At 36.5% G+C, this 23533-nt stretch overlaps 2 protein-coding genes across 4 annotated transcripts; both read left to right on the top strand.

Annotated features, from left to right (window-relative positions):
* Positions 1-430: 430 nt before the first annotated feature.
* fhl1b (four and a half LIM domains 1b) lies at positions 431-13357 on the top strand. 3 transcript variants are annotated; one of them, XM_079600137.1, is made up of 9 exons: positions 439-520; positions 3956-4141; positions 6203-6382; positions 7300-7474; positions 7924-8093; positions 8242-8428; positions 8545-12045; positions 12873-12970; positions 13061-13140. In XM_079600137.1, exons 3-7 carry the CDS (start codon positions 6227-6229, stop codon positions 8697-8699), a joined length of 843 nt encoding a protein of 280 aa, XP_079456263.1. In that variant the 5' UTR covers positions 439-520; positions 3956-4141; positions 6203-6226; the 3' UTR covers positions 8700-12045; positions 12873-12970; positions 13061-13140. The 3 variants fall into 3 exon arrangements, with proteins under 3 accessions (XP_079456262.1, XP_079456263.1, XP_079456264.1); XM_079600136.1 differs by lacking the exon at positions 3956-4141 and having other exon boundaries at positions 431-520; XM_079600138.1 differs by lacking the exons at positions 439-520; positions 3956-4141; positions 6203-6382; ... (1 more) ...; positions 7924-8093; positions 8242-8428 and adding an exon at positions 13224-13357 and having other exon boundaries at positions 11442-12045.
* Positions 13343-23515, top strand: adgrg4b (adhesion G protein-coupled receptor G4b; the record flags this gene model as incomplete). Its single annotated transcript, XM_079599076.1, has 24 exons — positions 13343-13377; positions 13574-13722; positions 13850-14047; positions 14137-14268; positions 14357-14430; positions 14532-14614; positions 14712-14745; positions 15972-15994; positions 16120-16268; positions 16361-16484; positions 18093-18202; positions 18527-18731; positions 19197-19365; positions 20584-20730; positions 20818-20943; positions 21022-21067; positions 21176-21279; positions 21445-21566; positions 21761-22029; positions 22112-22217; positions 22309-22589; positions 22672-22773; positions 22849-23013; positions 23100-23515. The coding sequence occupies 24 exons, from the start codon at positions 13343-13345 to the stop codon at positions 23252-23254; spliced, it is 3108 nt and encodes a 1035-aa protein (XP_079455202.1). The 3' UTR covers positions 23255-23515.
* Between the last annotated feature and the right edge of the window lie 18 nt (positions 23516-23533).

Genomic DNA, 23533 nt, shown 5'->3' with positions numbered 1-23533 from the left:
AGGCCTACTGCCATCGATTTCGTATTTTTACAGGTAGGTAAATATTGCTTAACGTAGCTTTCTAGAAATTGCTAGACATAGCTACTGCCTGATGGAATTTCGAAGATATTTCAGAATTTGGCTTTAAAGTCCATTTTTGCAAATTGGAAGGCTCCTTTTTCATAGAATGTAACTGTTGGATCTTAATTTGATTGTTTTAGAAGCGAATAAATAAAAACCGCGCACCCTGTGATTTACGAATCTTAAGATGGTAAAAAAAAAAAATATATATATTCATGAGCCAAATCTTCGTCATTACATGGTAATTGCGCAGCGCTCGTATTACCTAATTAATATTAAGAAGAAAACTTTCGCCATTGAACGTCTACCAATGAACGTTAGCATTGCCTAATTAATATTTATGAGCTAAGACTTCTCGACAACCCACCAAAGCAAAACCGAACCAAGTGCAAAACACATTGAAACTTTGCTGTGGCTGCAGTGGACAGGACACTTAGAGCACCGTGTCCCGCAGAAAGAGGTAAGTTTAACTTTCTCAACGATTAAAAACTGAGGATAACAAAACAGCAAAATTTACGTTTTCTTAATAGGCCACGGAGTCACAACGTGCTGCATAACGTTACATGCAAATAAACAAAACATCAAATAATAGAGGCAGAAATTTGAGCAAAATAATGTTTTCATATTTAAATAAATAAATAATACAAATATATTTTCAATATATAGGCCTAATGTAAAAATATATTTTTCGTTATTTAAAAAAATATATTTTAATCAGTTTAGTGTTGTTGATCAACAGGAATTTATTTCACCTGCCACCAAGACTTTTAACAAACATCCATCAATATACTCTTGAAAAAAAGTTCACATTTTCAAAATGGTTTCGCTGTTTAATATTTAACCTGTCCAATACAAAACCTAACCTTACATGTGCAGTATGCTGTTTTGATTAACCTCTATGATCTAGTGAGTCTGAATATGAAATGCACTAATGTAAGTACAGTAATGGGGCGTTGGCTGCTGGGATTTTCTGCATGTTCTTTCAGCCTCTGAAATCTGTTTCTTATTAAAGATTTTCACTCCAGAGATCTAGCCACATGTCTAAGGTATGGACTGATGGGCTGAGAGACTCTGCCGGCCAGTTTGTCTAAATTGTCTGCAGAAAGAAATTCACCCCATGAGGATGATATTAATATCTGATATCTGTCTTTGATGTCCATAATTCTATCATTATCTTTTGCACATTCCAAAGAAGTAAAATGCACAGGAAAATTATTAGGCTATCATATCATACCATGTTCCCATTCGGACACCTTAATGCTGGCTGAAATGATGTGCCCTGAGAGACACTGAATTAAGCGTGTTATTACTAAGGTAATTAATATACAAAAGTGTTGTCGCATACCTTATGAATAGTCCAAGTCCATAGATGAATAACAATAAGTATTGACATAACTTACATTAAAATTGGAGCCAAACTCCCTGTTCATCCCAAGACAAGTATTGTATTGTATCAAGGGTGCATGGACGATCTCATGTTTTTGAGTCACTGCCTCATGACTGATTATGAATCAGCCAGTTGCAACAAACTTCCTAAAAAAATTAATAAAACCTTTGCGGATTATTATTATTGATTACGGACTGTAAAACAAAGGATTTTCTTAAAAATGATAATCAAAAACATTTGACAAGGACCATCAACAGATCTGTCTGTTCCTCGTTTACGTCTGATCCATGCAGATCCAGTTTAACGTCCGTGAAATGATCTCGTGTTCTCCTGCTACTAAGAACACAGCGGGGACCTGTAAAGCATTTGACATTCCCTTAAAGGGATAGTTCGCCCAAAAATGACAATTCTGTCACCCTCATGTTGTTCCAAACCTGTATGGATTTCTTTCTTCTGCTGAACACAAAAGAAGATATTTTGAAGAGTGTCGGTAATCAAACAGTTGATGGACCCCATTGACTAGTATGGAAAAAAGATACTATGGAAGTCAATGGCTACCGTCAAAACTGTTTGATTACCGACATTCTTCAAAATATCTTCTTTTGTGTTCAGCAGAAGAAATAAATTCATACAGGTTTGGAACAACTTGAGGGTGAGTAGCCTACTGTAAATAAGGATTTTTTTTTTTTTTTGGTGAACTATCCCTTTAATGTCAGATGAAAAGTGATACATTTCCTCCCCATTTTTGCTTGTTGGTAAAAGCATATGTCGAAACGTTTAGGTAAGAACAGTGGATTGATACTCTGATATTCTGTGTAGGTATTTCACTATGCATATAAAGGCAGATGAATATCAGTAAGCGCTGCCTACAACAAATATTACAAACTGTTTGCGTAGAGTGTAAATGGTGATATTTACACCATAGGGCTGATTTTAAAGCTGATAAGAAACGGCTTGTATTATTGTCCTCTGGAAACGTAAAATAACAATTAGGTTTAAGTGGAATCCGTATGTTCGTTTGGCCGGAAGCTAGTTACTTTACAAAGTTTAAGATATGAATATTTTTCTCACACAAGTGCATCGCTTTGCTTCAGAAGGAGTTTATTAGCCCCGGGAGCCGTGTGGAGTACTTTTATGATGGATAGATGCACTTTTATGGACTTCAAAATCAGAAACAGCCATTTATTGCCATTATAAAGCTTGAAAGAGCCAGGAATTTTTTTATATAACTCTGATTGTATTCGTCTGAAAGAAGAACTTGACTTGAGGGTGAGTAAATCATGGGTTAGTTTTCATTTTTGGGTGAACCATCCCTTTAACGGCTTGAGTGGGGGAAAGAACTACAATCCCATGAAGCATTGCAATCGAATCAAAAACAATGGAGAAATATAAAACAACTGATTTAAAGATGTTGATTATGTCCTGTTACTGTATATATACAAATATTTCAGAGAAATTTGCTTTTGATTCTCTGATTGGTGGAGATTTCTTTGCAGAATCATGGGTAGGCTAATGTAGTTTTTACCCAGAGTTCCACTGTTAAACATGAATATTTCAAAAAATAACTTGATATAATGTGCACTGATGGCTTCCTTCAACAAAAGCATTTACAATTGATTCATATTAATAACCTCATAGCTCACAGTAGGTCTGTCTTTAACGGTTTATACATTATTGTTAAAAAATCAATTCCCCTTAGAAAATGAATGGAATTTTTACTTCCCGAACACGACTGTTGTACTATATTGTACTTTTGACTGCAAAATCCAGTGACTGACCAATCAGAATGAAGTATTCCAGAACGCCATGTAATAAATAGCCTATTGTTACAGCCAGGTCCCTTTAAGAGAAACATTATAAATTATACTGAATTTATGAAGGCATCAGTGTAATTATATGGTGGTTTACATGTGGCCCCAGATTAACCCTATAGAGGAACGGTAGTCTTGTTTGAGTTTCCTCTTAGTGTATTTAGGACGGCAGATCAAGAGGACTAGGGTTACACAGTTGGCCAGCCGTCTCGCCTGTTCTTCTTACCGCCACTTCACTGGCTTCCTGTTTCCAAGCGTTTGCCACATTCTTCAGCGAGTAGATCATGCCAACACAATAACACTCTACCAACACCCCCTCAATTTTACCAGCTGTAAAACAGTGTTGATTCCATTGCCATATTTCAGATGACCAACATTTGCTAATCAGGACCATTTGTGCCTTAAAATCCATTTTAAAAAACAATTCATCCAACATATGTTTCTCTGTTTGGGTCAGAGCATATGCACAAGTGCGCTCATGTGTGGTTTGCGAATGCAGTAATTATTGTAAAAGTGATATTTTTGAGCTAACCAGCAGGTGATGTCATTGCCCAACTTCTAATTTGGTCGCCTTCATCATATGCACCGCACCCCGTCGTGGGCCTGCAAAGAAAAATAACTCGTTAAATGCATGCAAAAGCAGCATAAAGGAGGAAAAGACATGGTCCGTATATCACCATATTATTTTTCTCTTCAGCTGAAGTCTCGCAGGCTCTCAAGTTCCCTCATATCGCATCAACCAATGGGTCGCGAGCAGCGTGACTGTTCCAATTCTTCCCCTCGTTTGCTTTGGCTGCTACGCTCGCCCGACTGTGTTCCAGATGCAGGCGCATGAGGTCATCCTGAAACCAGATTCCAGTCTCAACAGTCTGCCATCTCCCTGGTGATCACATTAAATATTTGACTAAAACAAGAGTCTGTCCGCTCGCCATTACATCAGCGTCTGTAAAAATGCCCCCTTTCACACTTATCTGTGACCCATTTAGTGGGTTCCCTTATTTGCTCATTATTTGTTTGAATTGAGCTGTTTGCTTTGATATTTTAACCAAATAAATGAATCTGTGGCCTAGTGGTTAGCACATCTGCTGTGGTGTTCTTATGTGAGCGGTGTGAGTTCAGATCTGGGGTGGATTTTATTCAAATCTGAAGGAAAAATAATGAAAGTTGTTATTTTTAATAATAAACCATTCTAAAAAATAATAACAGTGTTACAAAAAAATTATGAAGAACATTTAAAAAATAAAAATACATATTTTATAATAAAATAATAATAAAAAAATATAATCTAAAAAATTATGTCTAAAAACAATAAAAAAAAAAAAAAATTAAGATAGGAATATGTTAAAGTCTTTAATGTTCTTAATTCTAAACTAGAGGATACAATGAAAATAATAGTTGAGAAATGTTATCCTTAAAATGTTTTGTGGATCCAGCCCCTGGTTCACATTGTTCTCCTCCTCTTTTCTGTCTTCACTTGACTCTCCCAAAAAAACACCATAAATCCCATTTGAAAACGTACGAGCCAGTGATCTTTGAACATTGCTGAGTGGCTGTGTTGGAACTGAGCTAAAATGTGATCTCCAAATGCCTATCTGGTCTGTCATTAAAGTTAACTGACCAGAAAACACAGAACTGGAAAAGGTATCATGAAGAACAGCAGATTTCGGAAGTCTTCGAAATTTCTGGAAAAACAAGGTCACTTTTGCCAAGTCCTGTAAACAGTATCCCACATATTTAAGCCTCATTACAGTTCAGATACTTCTCCTGTGTCCATTAAAAAATACGTCTGCTTGTCTAAAACAGACATGGACGGGAGATTTGGTTTCAGATATGTGTGTTAGCAGGACCACTGGTTCACACAGGGGACGAAACACTAGAAAAATAAGTCAGTGAAATAGAAAGATAGTTTATTCGGGTCTTGGCAGTGATGTTAGAACTTGAGCGAAACATATTTATGGACTGCAGTACAATTTGCCTAGTTTAATTTAAAACTTTGGGATTTTCCAGCTCCATACTCATTAAGGGTGTTAGTTAGAGTTTACATTTGCGAAGGAGACAGGAAAGTAGGAAACGTGTTATTTTTTTGGTTCAGACAACCCACCTAGTTATTCATATCTGATGCATGCTAAATAATTAACCAGACATGTGAGCTCACTGCAAAGTGAATGAGAGGTTCCCTCTTTAAACTTTGTTAAAGAACTGTTAACATTCCTCATCTCACCACATGCATACCAGACATACTTCAGCACGTATAAACCAAAGCGATCAAATGTGTGCCCGCATACTAAAACATGCATATATTCGCTTGAAGCATTTGCACAAAAGTTAATATTTCATTACCAGGAAGTGTTCTGCCCTCATTTTTAATGACTACATGGGAAAGTTCCCAATGACGTTTGTTTTGGCGAGTGAAACAAAATGTAATTCAAACCAGGCATTCGTTTATAATCGAATATCTCATAACAAATTACATTTTTATTGTATTTCCTTGGCTGGTTCAGGACATAATTTGATTTAGGCATGAATGTGTGTGTAATGAGTGCACTGCTTCTTATACAGAAGAGATGTAGGCCTATCATACTGAAAGAAGGATCTGACATTACTTTCTGCCAGTCTGCTATCCTGCTTTACAGCTGAACTGAACCCGCTATCAGATCAAGATAAGAGCTGAGGACAATAAAAAACATGTGCTGTTGCCTATGGTTACATAACAGCTCAAAGCAATTTGGCCCCTCCACCTAAGGGAAAACGGAACAAACACTATCTTATCAATAAATTACCTCAGTTTCCTGAGGAAACTCTGCACACTGTTAGTTAGGCCTACATGAGGGGCTGTGGGACTTGTTCAAACCTTTTCTTTTTTCTACGGCTATACATCATGATGTATTTTTATGACCAAATTTTATTATCACGATGAGGTAATCGCTGTTATTATTTCTCACAGTTACTCGTGGGTTTATTGGGGACTATGGCAGATCGTTCCAGCTGTTTTTACTGTCGCGAGGACCTCAGTGGAAAGAAGTTTGTGAGGAAAGACGAGAAACCAGTTTGCGTGCGATGCTTTGACAAGTTCTGCGCCAACACCTGCATAGAGTGTCGACGGCCAATCAGCACCGAGTCCAAGGTGTGTGTGTGTGTGTGTGTGTGTGTGTGTGTGTGTGTGTGTGTGTGTGTGTGTGTGTGTGTGTGTGTGTGTGTGTGTGTGTGTGTGTGTGTGTGTGTGTGTGTGATTCTGTTGTTGAAATGCCACAAAAACCCAGGCTGAAATCTTGGTCTGATGTTTTTTGTGCCCTTGACATTAAACTTGACATGCTTTATAGCTCTGACCCATATCTGTCAATGTCGGATAGGAGCACTTATCATAGGCTACTAATGTAATAGTTTAGAAAAAGTTTTACAACTTCAATAATATATATAAATTAGGTTTTGAAGTCAAGATAAAAGTAGAAATAGGCTACTGTATACATATACCTGTATTTCATTGTATTTCTCATGGTCCTTTATAAATAATTTTGAATAATATTTTTTATTAATCAAATGAAAATAATGATATGCTTTTCCGTTATAAAATGTTGGTGTTGGTAAGATGTTTGAATTTTTTGGCTGCATTTATTTGATTTAAGAAAATACAGTAAAATCAGTAACATTGAAATAATATTACAATCTTTTTTTCTTTTTTTAGTATATCTTAAAATGTAATTTATTTCTGTGATGGCAAAGCTGAATTTTCAGCATCATTACTCCAGTCTTCACTGTCACATGATCCTTCTCACAATGTTGGAAGCAGTTGAGCTGCTTAATATTTTTTGTGAAACTTTTTCCGGATCCTTTGATTTGATGAATAAGACCAGCATCTATTTGAAATAGACATATTTTGAAAAATGATAAATGTATTTACTGCATCCTTGCTGGAAAAAAAAAACAAAAAAACATACTGACCCCAAACTTTTGAACGGTAATGTATATTTATATATAAATATATTACTTTCATGTTATATTAGATGTGTGTACATCTCTCAGTCTTGGTTCCTTTCCGTGTAGGAGCTTCACCATAAAGGGCGGTACTGGCACTCAGACTGTTTCCGATGTGCCAAGTGCTATAAGAACCTGGCCAAGGAGTCTTTCACCTCCAAGGATGACAGGATCCTGTGTGGGACGTGTAGCTCACGTGAGGATGCTCCTCGCTGCCATGGCTGCTACAAGCCCATACTGGCAGGTATAAGTCTATTTTTTTTATATGAAATTATATATATATATATATATACATTTATTTTCACTGTGGCAAATTGAAAGACAGGGCCTCAGCACACATTTAACATTAAGGTGGGATTTGTTTTTGTTCTTCTTCCCACTCCTTTTCGAATATGCAATGGACATTGACAATGGTTAAAAAAAAAAAGTTCTGGCTGTAACTATTGTTAATTATTATTATTTTTTATGTTTAACTTGATTTTATTTTCTTGTCAGATGTTCTTTTTGCATAAATTCAAAAAAGAAAGAAAAAAAAATACGATGTAAAAATCATTAAATAAACTGAAACATAAAATAAAGACATAAATTGACATTTCTTGTTTAATTAATTTCCTTGTTTGTATGTATAATATCTCCCTTCATGTGTAACCGACTGTATTTTTGACATTTTTCTTTCTAACGTGTTTGATACAGGCACTGAGAATGTGGAATACAAAGGCAACTCCTGGCATGATGAGTGTTTCACCTGCTATCAGTGTCAAAAGCCAATCGGCTCCAAAAGTTTCATAACAAAGAACAGCAACATCTACTGCAGCCCTTGCCACGAGAAGAAATTTGCCAAACAGTGTGCTTGCTGCAAGAAGGTGAAAGATATAGTAGAAATGAATGGATTTTTAAGGATTACTTTTAAAGTGGTTTCTTACCATTCTGTAAACACAAAACATGTTCTTTTATAAAATAAAGATGTTTTATGATGATAATCGTATTGCTTCCACATGTTTTGTCCGCCAGCCCATTACCACAGGAGGTGTGAATTACCAGGACCAGCCGTGGCATTCGGAGTGTTTTGTGTGCTCCTCCTGCCGAAAGCCTCTGGCTGGCACCCGCTTCACCTCCCACGAGGAAAAGGTCTTCTGTGTGGACTGCTACAAAAGCACTGTGGCCAAAAAATGCAGCAGCTGCCAGAATCCCATTACAGGTTTGAATCCACACACACACAGACACACAATTCTCCACGTTATGCATTCTTCTTGAACAATGTGTATTTGACTTGAGCTAAAGTGACAAATAAATCTACTTTTTCTCATCCCACAGGATTTGCCAAGGCTACGAACGTAGTGAACTATGAAGGCGGCTCTTGGCACGATTACTGCTTTAACTGTAAGAAGTGCTCTGTCAATCTGGCAGACAAGCGCTTTGTAGCTCGCAATGGAGACATTTACTGCTCTGACTGCTCCAAGAAACTGTAAGCGCCTGCTCAGTGTGGAGACAAAAAGAGTGAGATTAATTCAGAAAAAAATGTCAGCGTTCATTTGAATTTATACAGAAATCCCACATAAATATGTGGAAGTATTGACAAAGGCTTCTGTTATGTTGGTTCTGGCTTCTTTATGAGGGGAGTTTGATATTTCCTGTGAGAAATGTTACGTTTACCTAGAGGCTTTGATGGGAAAACTTATCCTCTCTCTTTCCAAAGGCCCATTTGTCTCAGGAAAGATAGTGAAACAGGATGACAGATGGATAATAAAGAGAGGTGTGTGTGTTGTTTGAGACATGTGACCGGTACATCTGTGTTTCAGAACGACTTGTTTCATTGTATCAAATGAAGCTTTGTGTTGATAACTTTTAAATCTGTAACAGCTTGTAATCGTGGCTGCAGAACTTGTCAGTAATAAGTGTTTCTGTATCTTTTAGATTGCTTCCTTGTAATTTGAAATACTAATTGTAAAAAATGTTGTAATTGTCATAAAAAACAAAATACTGGAAAAATTAAAATGCGTAGCTTTTGTCGCTCTCTTTAATTACACATTATCCTTACTGTAGACTAACATTCAAAAAATACGTATTTTACCTTTGTATGATCTGAGAAAAAATAAATAAAGTTGAGATTCGGACAAAACTGCTTATGTCATTTGTATTTGCCATGTCGTTTTTCTTTTTTCATAAAACAGCGACATCTAGCGGAATTATTTATGTAGCTCAGAATGAGTAAATGTTTGATTATTTCAAATCAGTAGGCCCTATGCATGCTTTAAAACCCTCAAAATATGCTTTGTTTTTAAATAACAGTCTATTGTTAATTTAACTGTACCTTTTAAAATAGAATACCAATGTTACCAGTTTAGGAAAATAAATTATATTAAGTTATATTAATGGTGTCAAAATATCAAGATACGACATCATGGTTTCAGTGCTGTTAGATGTTAGCCTTGTACCTGAAAATGCCTCCATTACTCGTTACAAGTCTCAAAATCCAATAAAAGTATTATGCCCGGTTTTACAGACAGGGTTTAAGCCTAGCCCTAGACTAAAATGCTTGTTTGAGCTGTCTTAACTGAAAGCAACTTGCACTGACATACGCACTAATCCTCAACACCTACAGTATAAGAGACATGCCAGTGAATGAAAGCGAGGAGTGTGTGAGGAGATCAATCACGTGTTTATCTTTTTAAGCTGAAATAAAACTGAACACCTCAAAATCGCAATGATTCAAGGTCGACACAACAGCCTCAACGTCTGCAAACGCAAGTCTCAGTTAAATGGATAGTTCGCCCAAAAATGAAAATTATGTCATCATTTACTCACCCAAGTTGTTCTAACCCTGTATGACTTCCCATTGAGGTCCATAGTATGAAAAAAAAAATACTATGGAAGTCAATGGGGTCCATCAACTGCTTGGTTACTGACATTCTTCAAAAAAATTAATATCTTCTTTTGTGTTCAGCAGAAGAGAGAAATTCATACAGGTTTAGAAAAACTTGAGGGTGAGTAAATGATGACAGAATTTTCATTTGTGGGGTGAACTATCCATAAGTAAACCGATATCCTTCAAACAAATACAAATTGATTGACATTTGATACTCACACTCTGATTGTTGTCCAGCATCTTCTAGAAAAACATGCGGTCGCTGGCCCTCTAATTCGGTAGGTCGGTGGCGTTGTCACTAATAACATATGGGTCTTAGAAATGCGGAAATGCAGCCTCCGGTATAATTGCAGGTAGATGCTACTCCAAAAAGCCATGCAAAATGTAACGAGTAATTGCAATTTGTAATTTTGACGTTATCATGAGTGATTTAAAGCATTCAAAAACAAGTGCTTCTAGGTTTATTGCATATGTTTACATTGATGCTATGACATTTTGCAAATATGAGAGAGAAATTGTACAAATTGACTTAACCTCAAAGTTGCAACTATTGTTTGCTAATCATATAACAAACTATACGGACTGATAATTTAGCTGCACTTGGCTTTATGAAGAGGGTGTTCAGTGCATATGTACGCAATGTCATGCTAATCTGAATGATGATCGATGAGCTTAATGAATAACTCAATAGGACGACAGGGGAACTTGTAAAGATGAAACCGAGATCTCTCTCATGGTCATTCCTTTCACATCAATCAACATTCGTTGATGTACAGTTACTCTCTTGAATGAAGAAATTACCTACATGGAAATTTGACACTAGCACATATTGAATGTGGTGAGTAACTATTGTTTCATTTTGCTTGCATTCTGTTACATCTAAATTTTGTTTTGCCTTCATAAAGAAACAAGAATGATTGAATAATTTATATTTGTAACTGATATATCTACCGTATCTATGTATCAATCTATCTAATTGCAATATGTTCAATAAAGTATAAATGGATTGTATGCTGACAAATCTCTTTTAAACTGTTTGGAGTGGAGTTTGATACTATCTTAGTTAGAAATAAACCATTTTTTGCTTCCTTGTTTTATCTTTATGTGTAATTTTATTTCTCGCCTTTTGTCAGGTGGAGAATGGAAAAACGCAATAGACAGGTTAAGGCTTTATTTGTCGTCCTCATTCTAATAACATTGAAGAATGGAGGTATTATTGTTGCGCAAAATATATTTTAACATTCACAATCTGTTATGTTTTGTTGTTTTGTTATGATTTACATCATTTCATTTTTACACCTGAGGTTCAGTCAAAGATGACAGTCTGTGGGGAAAGAAGGTGGATTTCATGCAGAAGGACTGTAAATACTGGCTGCTGAAAAAGGAACACAAAATCCCTGACCTGAAAGAGCTCACTGTGTGTGTGAACATAAAGAGGAAGATCAGTAACTCACAATGGACCGTATTCACGTACCTGCACCCTGATAAGACACGCATAGAGCTAGGGATGAAGGGCTCTGGACCAAACCTACATATCATAATGTTTGGAAGAGTCTGGACCAAATCTTCCGTGGTGTCCTTGGAAAACTGGCATTCAGTTTGCATGACCTGGTCCAAGTCTATGACTGAGCCAAAAGTCTATGTTAATGGATCCAATGTGGACATAAAGGCAGAGTCTAGAGAAACGGCTCTGTACCCTGACAGTGTGGCCACAGGTGGCACTTTGACTTTAGCTGTGGCCCACAATTTTTCCAATGGCGAGATGAACATTGAAACTGGAAGAGAACTGAAGGGAAGTTTAAGTTTGTTCCGGGTGTGGAAACGTGAACGCAGCGCTGAGGAAATTTCAGGGTTGACCTGCACTGATGGGGATGTTCTGCATTGGGAGGAACAAATCTGGGACAATGATATGCACTGCAAGCCTATACGAGACAGTACGCAACAGTGTGGTAAGGGGCAAAAATGCACACACCAAAATTGTTATTGATAGGACATAATGGCCCTTTCCACAAATAGGGTACCCTGAAAAAAAAAAAAAAAAAAAAGACAGTATTGAAATATATATGAAATAAAATAATAATTTATGGGAATGTCCAAAAAAGAAATCTTCCAGACTATGTTTTTACTCTACTGGTCGTAAAAACAAAGAAATTGTCATTTATTTGTCCGCCCGCTCTGATAAGATGCCCTGTATCTGTGTAAGATGTCACATTCATGCGCGCAGGCGCGCAGTCAGCACCAAAACAATGTTCTTCCGCAAGACTCGGGAAGTTTTATTCTTTAACCGCTAGAGACCAAGAGTTACATTTTAAATGTCCATGTAATATTTAATAATTTGCTTGAATAAGCAGGATAATGACAGGCTGATGAGGTGACCTTGAGGTCCCTAATGTGGAGCGTTTGGTAATTGAGGTTGAACGCTTGTGTATTATGAAATCAACAGTCCAGTTTGTGTAAAATGAGAAAATTTTAATAACTTGCTTGTCTCTTCGCTACTTTTTTATGATAGTAGGTTAGTTTTATGTTAAAGATTATCAAATATAATAGGGCCACAAAAAAGGTTTTTGTTTCTAATGTTTTCAAAAGTAATGGAGTACAACAGAGTTCCCTATTTATGAAAAGTGCTATGTATATGCTGAAGTAATGAAATGATGTCCATTTAAATCATGTTAAATTATGTTTGCTAAATTGTGTCCTATTCAATATGTACAGTAGTATATATGCCATGCCACCTTTATTGGTCTTTTTTATGCCTCACACAATTTCCTCGTTTCAGACTGGTGTTATTATGAAGTAAAATTAGTGTTTATCATCTTTCGTGAAGACGGAAACAAAACAAGCACTCAGGATGCTAGAGAAGTTGCACATCAGTGGGTGAGCTACAACAAAACGCATATTGAATTTTTACTGCTATTAGTACAAGACAAAAAGTCAATAATATTTGTATATCATTCTCTCTCCAAGTTGACACATGTAATGGGAGAGGTACACTTGTGGGAGACATACATATATTTGCACAAAGTCATGGTGCAACCTTTAGGAGGGTAAGATCTTGCAATATCTCTGTAAACACAGTACAAAAGTTTTCAGGCCTGAATCTAAATATACTCTTGTTGTCTTTCTACAGCTTACACACACCCTCCAGTAGAAATGCAGAGGTGCGTCAGTAGCATTAAGACTATCTGTACAAAATAAAAATCTGCATGCTCATCAAACTAACACGATTTCTCTCTTCAGGAGGGAACCATGAACTTGTTTGCGACAAGTCCTGGCGCCAGCCAGTGAGGATATTTTCTATTTAATTTTTTTCACCTCTAAATGATTTTCACAATCTGAAAGAGTTTTTTAAATACCATTTGTGCTTTTCGTACATTGATTTTGGTATATTGAAATGATCACGTATTTACAAATTATCTTTAAAAACACAAGCACAAGCGGACTGACTACTGATAATGTCATTCTTGTGTTTCTTCATAGGTTTGACTGTTTGGCTCACCTGAATGTGATTCCTAGTGCTGATGTAGGAAAAATTCAGGATGAACTCTCTGAGATCCTTGCCAAGCGTCACAAAATAGACCACTACGAAATAATTACAAAGCCTGAAGCCATCTTCATATACCCTCTTGGTAAATCAGAAAATAAAGCATAATCTCCATCCAAATCAACAATTTCCCATAGTCAAGCATGTTTCTGATGTGGCTAACAAGTACCAGTGCAGGTATGCATGTTTTCAATGATCTGATCTCTCTTTAGAGGATCTCTCACCAGACACAACTCCACCAATAACAGCGACGGCGTCTTTGCCTCGTACAACTGAAACACTAGCAACCACAACTCCTCAGCCGATGCCTGTGACTACTCAAATCTCGACTACTGCAAAAACAATACGCACAACACCTATACAAATGGAAACAACAACAGCAGCAGTTGTTTCATCCTCCACTGAAACAAGTCTGTACAGAAACAGAGTAATATACATATGTGCAATTCTAGATACACACAGGATTCTCTGACTGTTTTTCACTACATGTCTTCAACAGTCACTATCTCCACACCATTCACGGAAACAACGCTGGCAAAAAGTTCCTCGACAATTAAAGACACAACAGTTTTATCCTCCACAAGCCTTACATTAAATACAACTACATGCTCTTCTACAGTTTCACCTGAGGGTATATAAGAATTACAATATTCATTTTTTTTACAATACTGCTCTTTTCAAGTGTGGCATATTTAATAATGTCTCTGTCCTGTAAATAGATAGTTACTTCAATGTCAACGTCAATGTGACTATAAACGGCTCTGGTGACCCTAAGAATATAATTGAAACCTGGGTAAGATCTCAACAAAGTAAACCTGAATTTATTCAGACGTGTTGCATGCACAACTGGAAATAGGTATCACATCCCGGTTGTGTTTTTTATCATCATTACAGCTTAATGAAACTCTTTCTAGAGAAAGAATATCTGTGTTGCACTTCAAACTCGTGACCTCCTCAACACATGCACGAAAACGAAGGTTAGTCAGTCTTGTTATATATTGCAGAGAACAGACCCAATCCCAAGACACACTATAGATTTTATTTTAAACATGCATGTCTGATTTGTGTTTGCAGTGTGGAAACAAAATCATACAAAGTGGTTGGAAAGGTACATGCTACTGTATGTCTGTCTATCTATCTATCTATCTATCTATCTATATATATATATATATATATATATATATATATATATATATATATATATATATATATATATATATATATATATACACACACAGTGCAGAATAAGTGAGCACACCCATGCTAAAGTTGACTAAAAAGAGGAATAAAAAAATAATCTTTTGGAAATTGATCTTAATGCCTTAATTAGAAAAATGAGGAAAACTCCAACCTTTAAGGACACCAATTTTCTTTGTGAATGAATAATGTATCGTAAGTAAATAAATAAATGTTGTTCCTTAAAATACAGGGTGCATAAGTCAGGACACCCTTAAATTCCCATAGAGGCAGGCATATTTTTATTTTTAAAGGCCAGTTATTTCATGGATCCAGGATAATATGCATCCTGATAAAGTTCCCTTGGCCTTTGGAATTAAAATATCCCCACATCTGGAGATTGGCATGGGGTACTTTCCATAAGATCATCTCTCAATGCAAATCAAACCAGCTATTAGGCTAACTGAAATAAAACCATGGCAATCTCTAGGTATGGTGAAGGGTATGTGATGATGTGGGGCTATTTTAATTCCAAAGGCCAAGGGAACTTTATCAGGATGCATATCCTGGATCCATGAAATAACTGGCCTTTAAAAATAAAAATATGCCTGCCTCTATGGGAATTTAACATAGGGATGTTCTGACTTATGCACCCTGTATTTTAAGGAACAACATGTATTTATTTACGATACATTATTCATTCACAAAGAAAATTGGTGTCCTTAAAGGTTGGAGTTATCCTCATTTTTTTAATTAAGGCATTAAAGGACAAGTTCTGTATTTTACACTTAAAGCCCTGTTTTCAGATCGTTTCTCGTGAAATAGAACGGTTCAGATTGAAATTTGGACACATACTGCTGGCCCGAGAATTTTTGGTTTCTGTGGTAGCAGACGCGAAACTCACCGAGTGGTCAGGGGTGTTGAAAAACTACGATAAAACCTGTTGGAAAGCATCTTTTGCAGCGATGTTTGTGGAAACATTTCTTTTGGAAATTGATCTTAATGCCTTAATTTACAGTATTTTATTAATTTATTAATGCCTCACTTATTCTAAGCACTGTATGTATATACACACTATGCAAATAAATGAAAATTGAAAATGTCTCTCTTAGATACACAAAATAACTATAATTCCTATTATCTTCATTTGTTTCGCAGCATCCCCAGCTCTCAGAAACAAGGTGAGATCTTTATTACAAGATCTCAACAGCAATTGAAGAAAAGTAAACAATAGTGAATAATAATCGTTATGAACGTAAACGTACAACATGATTTAATGTGGTTATCTGATATGGCTTGTTCCCAGCCATAGCTGTGTCTTTCATGCTCAGGTAAAAACTTCCTCAAACATCGTAGACACACAAAACCAGATTCAGGGGCTTCTGGAGCAACCATACACCAGTGGATCAGTATGCTTGAATGCCCAACCTCAGGAAATTGTCATTTCTTATATTGGTATGTGCCACATCTGAAGAAGAAAAATCTGATGATGAGGGGATCAGATCATGATTCATTCTCAGTACAACTCTCTTCATCTCCAAAAACAGAGCCATGTCCTAAACACAACCATCACACCAGACAAGGGCTTTTTAAATGGCCCCAAGTCGGGGTTCAGCGCATCACCTCACTCCCCTGTAAAGGAAACCCTGAAAAGACAGCATATAGGGAATGGTAAGAGCCTCTCTTGTAAATCTCTTGAAAATATTCCATTTTACTACAACAAAATTGATGTTATAAATTGCTTCCCAACCCAAAAGAACATGAAGCTTAATGGTAAAGTGTGTAATATCTGCAGCACTACAGCACCAAACATAATTTAGAATAATTCATGCCATTCCCAGCTAAGTATTGTTTTCCCAACATTCCCATTTGGTTATGAAACATTATATTTTTTAAGTTCTGGGAAGTTTTAAGAATTATTTTCCTTGCTTATACGAACATTAATTATGTAAACTTTAAGCAGAATATTAAATTTGTTCTTTGAGGAACTGTTGGGCCAATGGGCCCTATTCATACACCTGGCGCAATGCAGCGCCAAACACAACGCAAGTGTTTTTTGCTAGTTTCCGCCTGACGCAGTTATCATTTCCACGTCACATCTCTGGTCTAAAAAAGTGGTGTGTTCAGGCGCATTGTTGGCGTGTTGCTATTTATCAACTGAAATAGACTGCGCTATTTTTTTGTTATTTAAAGTGCCGTCTATAGTAATGTGCGCCTATAGACGGGTCCAAAACATGCTTACACACTGCTAATTACAAACACAGGGACGCGCAGCAGCACACAAACATACCAAATAAAAGGTTTCTAATGTAAAACATTAATATTGTGTAGGCTACATAAAGGTATGGTGGAATCCGGCTTGTCCCGTAGATGGTCTGCTTGCGCGCTTAACCTCACGCACGAGCAGATCCGGTTGCTCTCTGGAGACGCGTTCAGTCTTTCCGTTTGTAAAATGCGCCATGTAAATAGCGAATCCGCCATGGCGCGAGAGCAACTGGCTTTTAAAGGGAATGGGAAATTACACTCTGATTTGTATTTATTTTTTACATTACGCCCAAAACACACCCATTACTCATTAAGAGAATAGAGACAACCCTTTTAGACCGCCGACCATTTTTCCCATCGTTTAACTCGCAAAAGTGGATTCGGACACACCCTAAGTGCACTTGCGCTGTGCGCTTTAGACCATGCGCTTAGATCATTAAAATAGGGCCCATTGTCTCTAACAACCGAATGCGTTTCATTTGGTGCCACTAGAGGCACAGAAATTGTATACTTGCATCAATCTTTGATCATATTGCAATAATTGCATTAAATCATTTTAACATTGCCAGTTCATAGTTGCCTTTCTGTTTTGCTTAATGAGACCTTGATAACAGAATATTATCTGCCCATAAATCCACTGTCAGGGTTGTTGCTCCTAATCACCAACTCTAAAAAGAGGAAGTCGTTTGATTTAATATTTACAGGGGCTGTTGTAAACCAATTAATCACATGTATGTACCCATATGGTGGTATCATTAATGTCAGAACTGTTTGTATGATCGATTTCATTGCAGAGGTTAAACAATCTCTTGCATTTCAAGAATGTTCCAGTCGTTTCAGGTTTATTTACAGCCATAAAACGGATAGACAGGTACCCTGAACCTGAAGAGCATTATATAATGTTGTGTATCTTGGAGTCGGGCAGCTCTGAACTAATTATTAGAGGAAGTTGATCCAAATAATTCATGGTTTGATGTGTTTATTGATTGTGACTGTTTCACCCGTCTCCCGTAGTTTTCTGGATGCAAACTCTAACAATGCTCATTGGAAGTCTCCGGACCTGGGCCAGTGCCAGTTTGTGGTCAAGAGTGTGTCAGATCTGGAGGACATTATAGTCACTAATGGTAAACCCTTCTTAGAATTCATATTGGATACACAAGCTTTCCCTTAAAGTAAACAGAAGGAAGAAGAAGAACCATTTTTGGTTCCCCAATTTTTAAAAGAACCATTTCCAGAACCAAAATGTGTGAAGTTTCCACTATAAAGCACCTTCTGTGCACTGGAAAGGTTCTGTTGCTGTTAAATGTTCATCATGGAACCAATAATGCCAATAAGTAAATTTTAAGAGTGTAGAAATCTCTTTTAACACATTAGCCTCTATATATCATCCTGATATATTGTTATATGGACATTTCTTCAAAACACTCTCTTATGATTTTCCCTATTAGACAATGCAGAAGATATTCTGATTATTATTAAGGACTTGATACATGAGAACAAATATCTGGATGAGTACGAGCTCTCAACGATACTGAATAAACTAGCCGATGTGATTAACGTTAGCGTGATCACACCTCCGCTGGGAGGGGTCATCCTCAACATCACATCTGACATCATGGAGTCTAAAAGCGACCTGCTACCTTTTACCAACAGGTGTGTGTGTGTGTGTGTTTGTGTGTGTGTCCTGGTAAACTCTCCATTATAGGGACAAAATGTCCCCACAAAGATTGCAATATCTGAAATCCTTGTCCTTGTTGGGACATTGTTTGGTCCCCATGAAGATAACAGCTTATAAATCATACTAAGTGATGTTTTTTGAAAAGCAAAAGGTTGGGTTTAGGGGTAGGGTTAGTGTAAGATAGAATATACAATTTGTATATTATAAAAATGAGTGGGTGTGTGTGACATTGAATGTTTATTTAATATATTTGCTTGATTTTTATTACACAGTAAAAGTAATAAAACAAATATAGTGAATTATTTCATTGATGTGGTTGGCCGTGAAATGCGTTGTGCGTAACTACATATTAAATTAGGTCTGATGTTTTATGTGAGGGTTTTACAGGGAGATTTTATACTTTCCATGTAAACAGAAAATCCTTTCCTGTCTTTGTGTAGTATTCTGAACATCATAGAGGCTGTTGGAGACCAGATGGTAGGGCTCAATGGAAACTCAGTCAGTTTAAAAGCTTCGGCCCTGGCAATATCTGTGGTCAATATTGACCAAGAAAATTTTCATAACCTCACCTTTGGAGTCTCATCCACTAACAAAGGCTTTAACCCTGAGGTGAGCACAATTACGTTTAATAGTTGGAGGTCAGTATACATTTTTTAAACAAAATAAATGAATACTTTTAGTTAGCAGGGGTGCATTTAAACTTTAGAACCTTCCCCAAAAATATTAAGCAGCACAACTGCTTTTAACATTAATAATAATACTAATAAATAGACACTAAAAACTGGAGCAATGATGCTGAAAAATCAGCTTTTATTATATTATACATTAAATTAAATAATATAATACAGTATAAAATAATATATTAATTATCATCACAAGCATTGAGCTTTGAATGCTTCTACATTTCTATTTGATAATTTTTCCTACCTATAAAAATATAATGAATGATATACAGTGCTATGCATAAGTTTAGACACCCATGCTAAAGTTGCCTAAAAAGAGGAATAAAAAATCATCTTTTGGAAATTTATCTTAATGCCTTAATTTAAAAAATGAGGAAAACTCCAACCTTTAAGGACACCAATTTTCTTTGTGAATGAATAATGTATCTTAAAAAAATAAATGTTCTTCCTTAAAATACAGGGTGCATAAGTTTGGACACCCCTATGTTAAATTCCCATAGAGGCAGGCAGATTTTTATTTTTAGAGGCCAGTTATTTCATGGATCCAGGATACTCTGCATCCTGATAAAGTTCCCTTGGCCTTTGGAATTAAAATATCCCCACATCATCACACACCCTTCACCATACCTAGAGATTGGCATGGTTTTATTTCAGTTAGCTTAAAAGCTGGTTTAATTTGCATTGAGATATGATCTTATGGAAAGTACCCCATGCCAATCTCTAGGTGTGGTGAAGGTTATGTGATGATGTGGGGCTATTTTAATTCCAAAGGCCAAGGGAACTTTATCAGGATGCATAGTATCCTGGATCCATGAAATAACTGGCCTTTAAAAATAAAAATCTGTCGGCCTCTATGGGAATTTAACATAGGGGTGTCCAAACTTATGCACCCTGTATTTTAAGGAAGAACATTTATTTTTTTACGATACATTATTCATTCACAAAGAAAATTGGTGTCCTTAAAGGTTGGAGTTTTCCTCATTTTTTAAATTAAGGCATTAAGATAAATTTCCAAAAGATGATTTTTTATTCCTCTTTTTAGGCAACTTTAGCATGGGTGTCTAAACTTATGCATAGCACTGTACTGTATGTAAGGCATTTTAAAAGTCACACAATGATCAAATCTTATGCTTTTCTTCTATAGATTTATTTCAACCAGGAGCCTTTTGATGGTACAGTGGCCTTTATTTCTCTTCCCTCTGAAATACAAGACAGATTCCCAATCGTAAACGATACCAGCCCCCGTATTCAGTTTCAATTTTATGGTGTTTCAACTCTCTTTCAAACAAAGGTGAGTTCAGTTGCTGAGGCAGATGTTCATTTTACAGTTTGTTTGTGACACTATTTTGACACGCTTCTTTTTGTGAATTTGCCTCAGAATGACCCAGATAGGAAAAAACTGAACACGTATGTGGTGTCTGCAAGTGTGACTAATGCCACAGGACCCATTGAAAACCTAAAAGAATATGTTGCAGTCACTCTGCGACATCTAACAACTAAGAAAGTAAGTGGAGTTCTTAGAAATGTCCAGGAATTAAAAAAACACTGGCAGAAATAATTAAACTGTCTTTAACATTGACAGAAGGACCAGAATGTCCAGTGTGTCTACTGGGATTTCAATAAGAATGGCAAGTCACTTGTACTAAATGAATGAATACATTATAATTCTTCACACATTAGGTGATATGTCTCGTAAGTGTATTTGTGTCGGTGGATTTATGCATGTACTATTTTAGATGGATATGGAGGATGGAGTCCAAATGGATGCTGGACGTATAATATCAGCAAAGATTACACAACCTGTCTTTGTGACCACATGACCCACTTTGGAGTGCTGCTGGTACAACACAATTACAATTACTTTATTAGTTTGAAAAATCATATATAAATACAATAATAATAATACAATAAATATATAAAATATGTTGGCTTTATAAATAATAATAATAATGCATTTGAATATTATATGTATAAAGCCAAGATTTTTTTTTTGTATTTTTTTAAGGACGTGTCCAGAACTCCTATTGATGAAAATAATGAAAGAATCCTCACTATTATTACATACATGGGCTGTGGAGTGTCTTCATGCTTTCTTGGGATCACAGTGCTAACATACACCCTCTTAGAGTAAGATGATTTCATATTTTCTGTTAATAAATGGCATAACAGCATACATGCATTGCTATAATATTTGCCACAATGGGTATGCCATATTGTCATGTCTATTCAAACAGTTTTACAATAACATTTATATTTTAAAATTAATTTTTCATGTTACATTTCTTTGCCATTGACTTTGGATGCACTGCATCTTAATACAGGAAGTTAAGAAGAGACTACCCATCCAAAATTCTGCTGAACCTGTCCATTGCATTACTGGGACTGAACCTGGTGTTCCTACTGAATTCCTGGATTTCTTCTTTTGGCATTTATGGCCTATGCATTGCTGTGGCGGTGACCTTACACTATTTCTTACTGACTTCCTTTACCTGGATGGGCTTGGGGGCTGTGAATATGTACTTTGCTTTGGTCAAAGTTTTCAATGTGTATGTGCCCTCATACATCTTGAAATTCTGCCTGCTTGGCTGGGGTGAGAGATTTAAGCGTATTACAACATTCAGAGACAGATATTTTTAATTAATTCATTTAACAAACATTATCTCTTTGCACAGGGATTCCACTTATTATATGTGGCACGGTGCTCGCTATAAAAAAAGATGCATATGGCATGAACACCATGAATGATTCCCAAATGACACTGGATGATTCTGAAATGTTGTAAGTGAAGTTGGATGGTTTTTAGCATGAAAATCGTAACAGAACAGCATGTCAAATGTAAGTTAATATGTGTCATGCCTTTCTTTTTCAGCTGCTGGGTACAAAATGATGTGGTTTTTTACATGTCAGTAGTGAGCTACATAGCCTTCATACTACTGTGCAATGGCTCCATCTTCTTAGTGGTTTTGATCCAGATCCGAAACATGCAAGTCAATCAACCTGCTGGCACCCGAAGTGGGATCTGGAAAGACCTGCGGGCTGTGGTGAGCCTTACCTTTTTATTGGGTCTCACCTGGTCTGTGGCTTTTCTCGCTTGGGGTCCTGCCAAAGTGTTCCTCCTCTACCTGTTCTCCATACTGAACAGCCTTCAAGGTGAGAAAGAGTTAATTTAGGTTAATTTAGATTCAGCTTTACGATCCAATCTATTAATATTCTATGTTGTGATTTGTTCCAGGATTCTTCATTTTTGTGTTCCACTGTCTCATGAAGGAAAACGTACGGAAGCAATGGAGAATACATTTATGTTGTGGAGCTTTCAAGCTGCAGGAATACTCTGGTACATCACCAATTTCTTCCTCGCAATATTAATCATCATGGAAAGCACAAGCACTAAATTTGTGATTGTTTTCAGAATGGAGCCAAACTGCAACTGTGGTTCCCAAACACAAACCCAATCCACCAAATACGTTTCCCTTCATGGCATCTGTGAGATCCATCAAGTCTAATTCAACTCAGAGCTCAACTGTTTCCTCGGAATCCAGCCAACGTCAGGTGACTATCACAAGACCTGACCTGGGTAAGATGTTACCATGTTAGATATATTGTTGATGCTATAATGTACAAATCTTTTACATTTACTAGTCTTAACCTTTCCTGTGGTAGGATTTGTATATGAAAACAGTTTGGTAATACCAAGAGCCAGGGCAGGACTGTCAGTTCTTCCCCGTGATGCATCTTCTCCTGCCACAGGAAGTGGGCTTGAGTTTCCTTCAAGGCCATGGAAGAATGGATTCAACACAGATATCTATTCCAAATAAATGTAACTGTTTTTTGGTTTGTTTGTTGCTCTGTACTAAAGCACGTGTTTTTCTAGAAACTATCAGTTTTAAAATGACATTTGGCTCTTCAGAAAAATAAATAAACAAATAGGCTAAACGTGTTGAAAACAGATTCCTCAAATTATATCATATGTTGTAGCTTAAACGGAAATTATGTAAATGTATGATTTGTTTGTAAAAATGTGAAATGACCTGTAAGTTTCCATAATAAATCTGCAATAAAGTCAACAAGTGGATTTGAATGAAAATCGTAAGCTT

This window comes from Phoxinus phoxinus (genome assembly GCF_949152265.1).
Source record: "Phoxinus phoxinus genome assembly, chromosome: 23".
NCBI classification, from domain to species: domain Eukaryota; kingdom Metazoa; phylum Chordata; class Actinopteri; order Cypriniformes; family Leuciscidae; genus Phoxinus; species Phoxinus phoxinus.
This window is presented reverse-complemented; position numbering and strand designations above follow the sequence as displayed.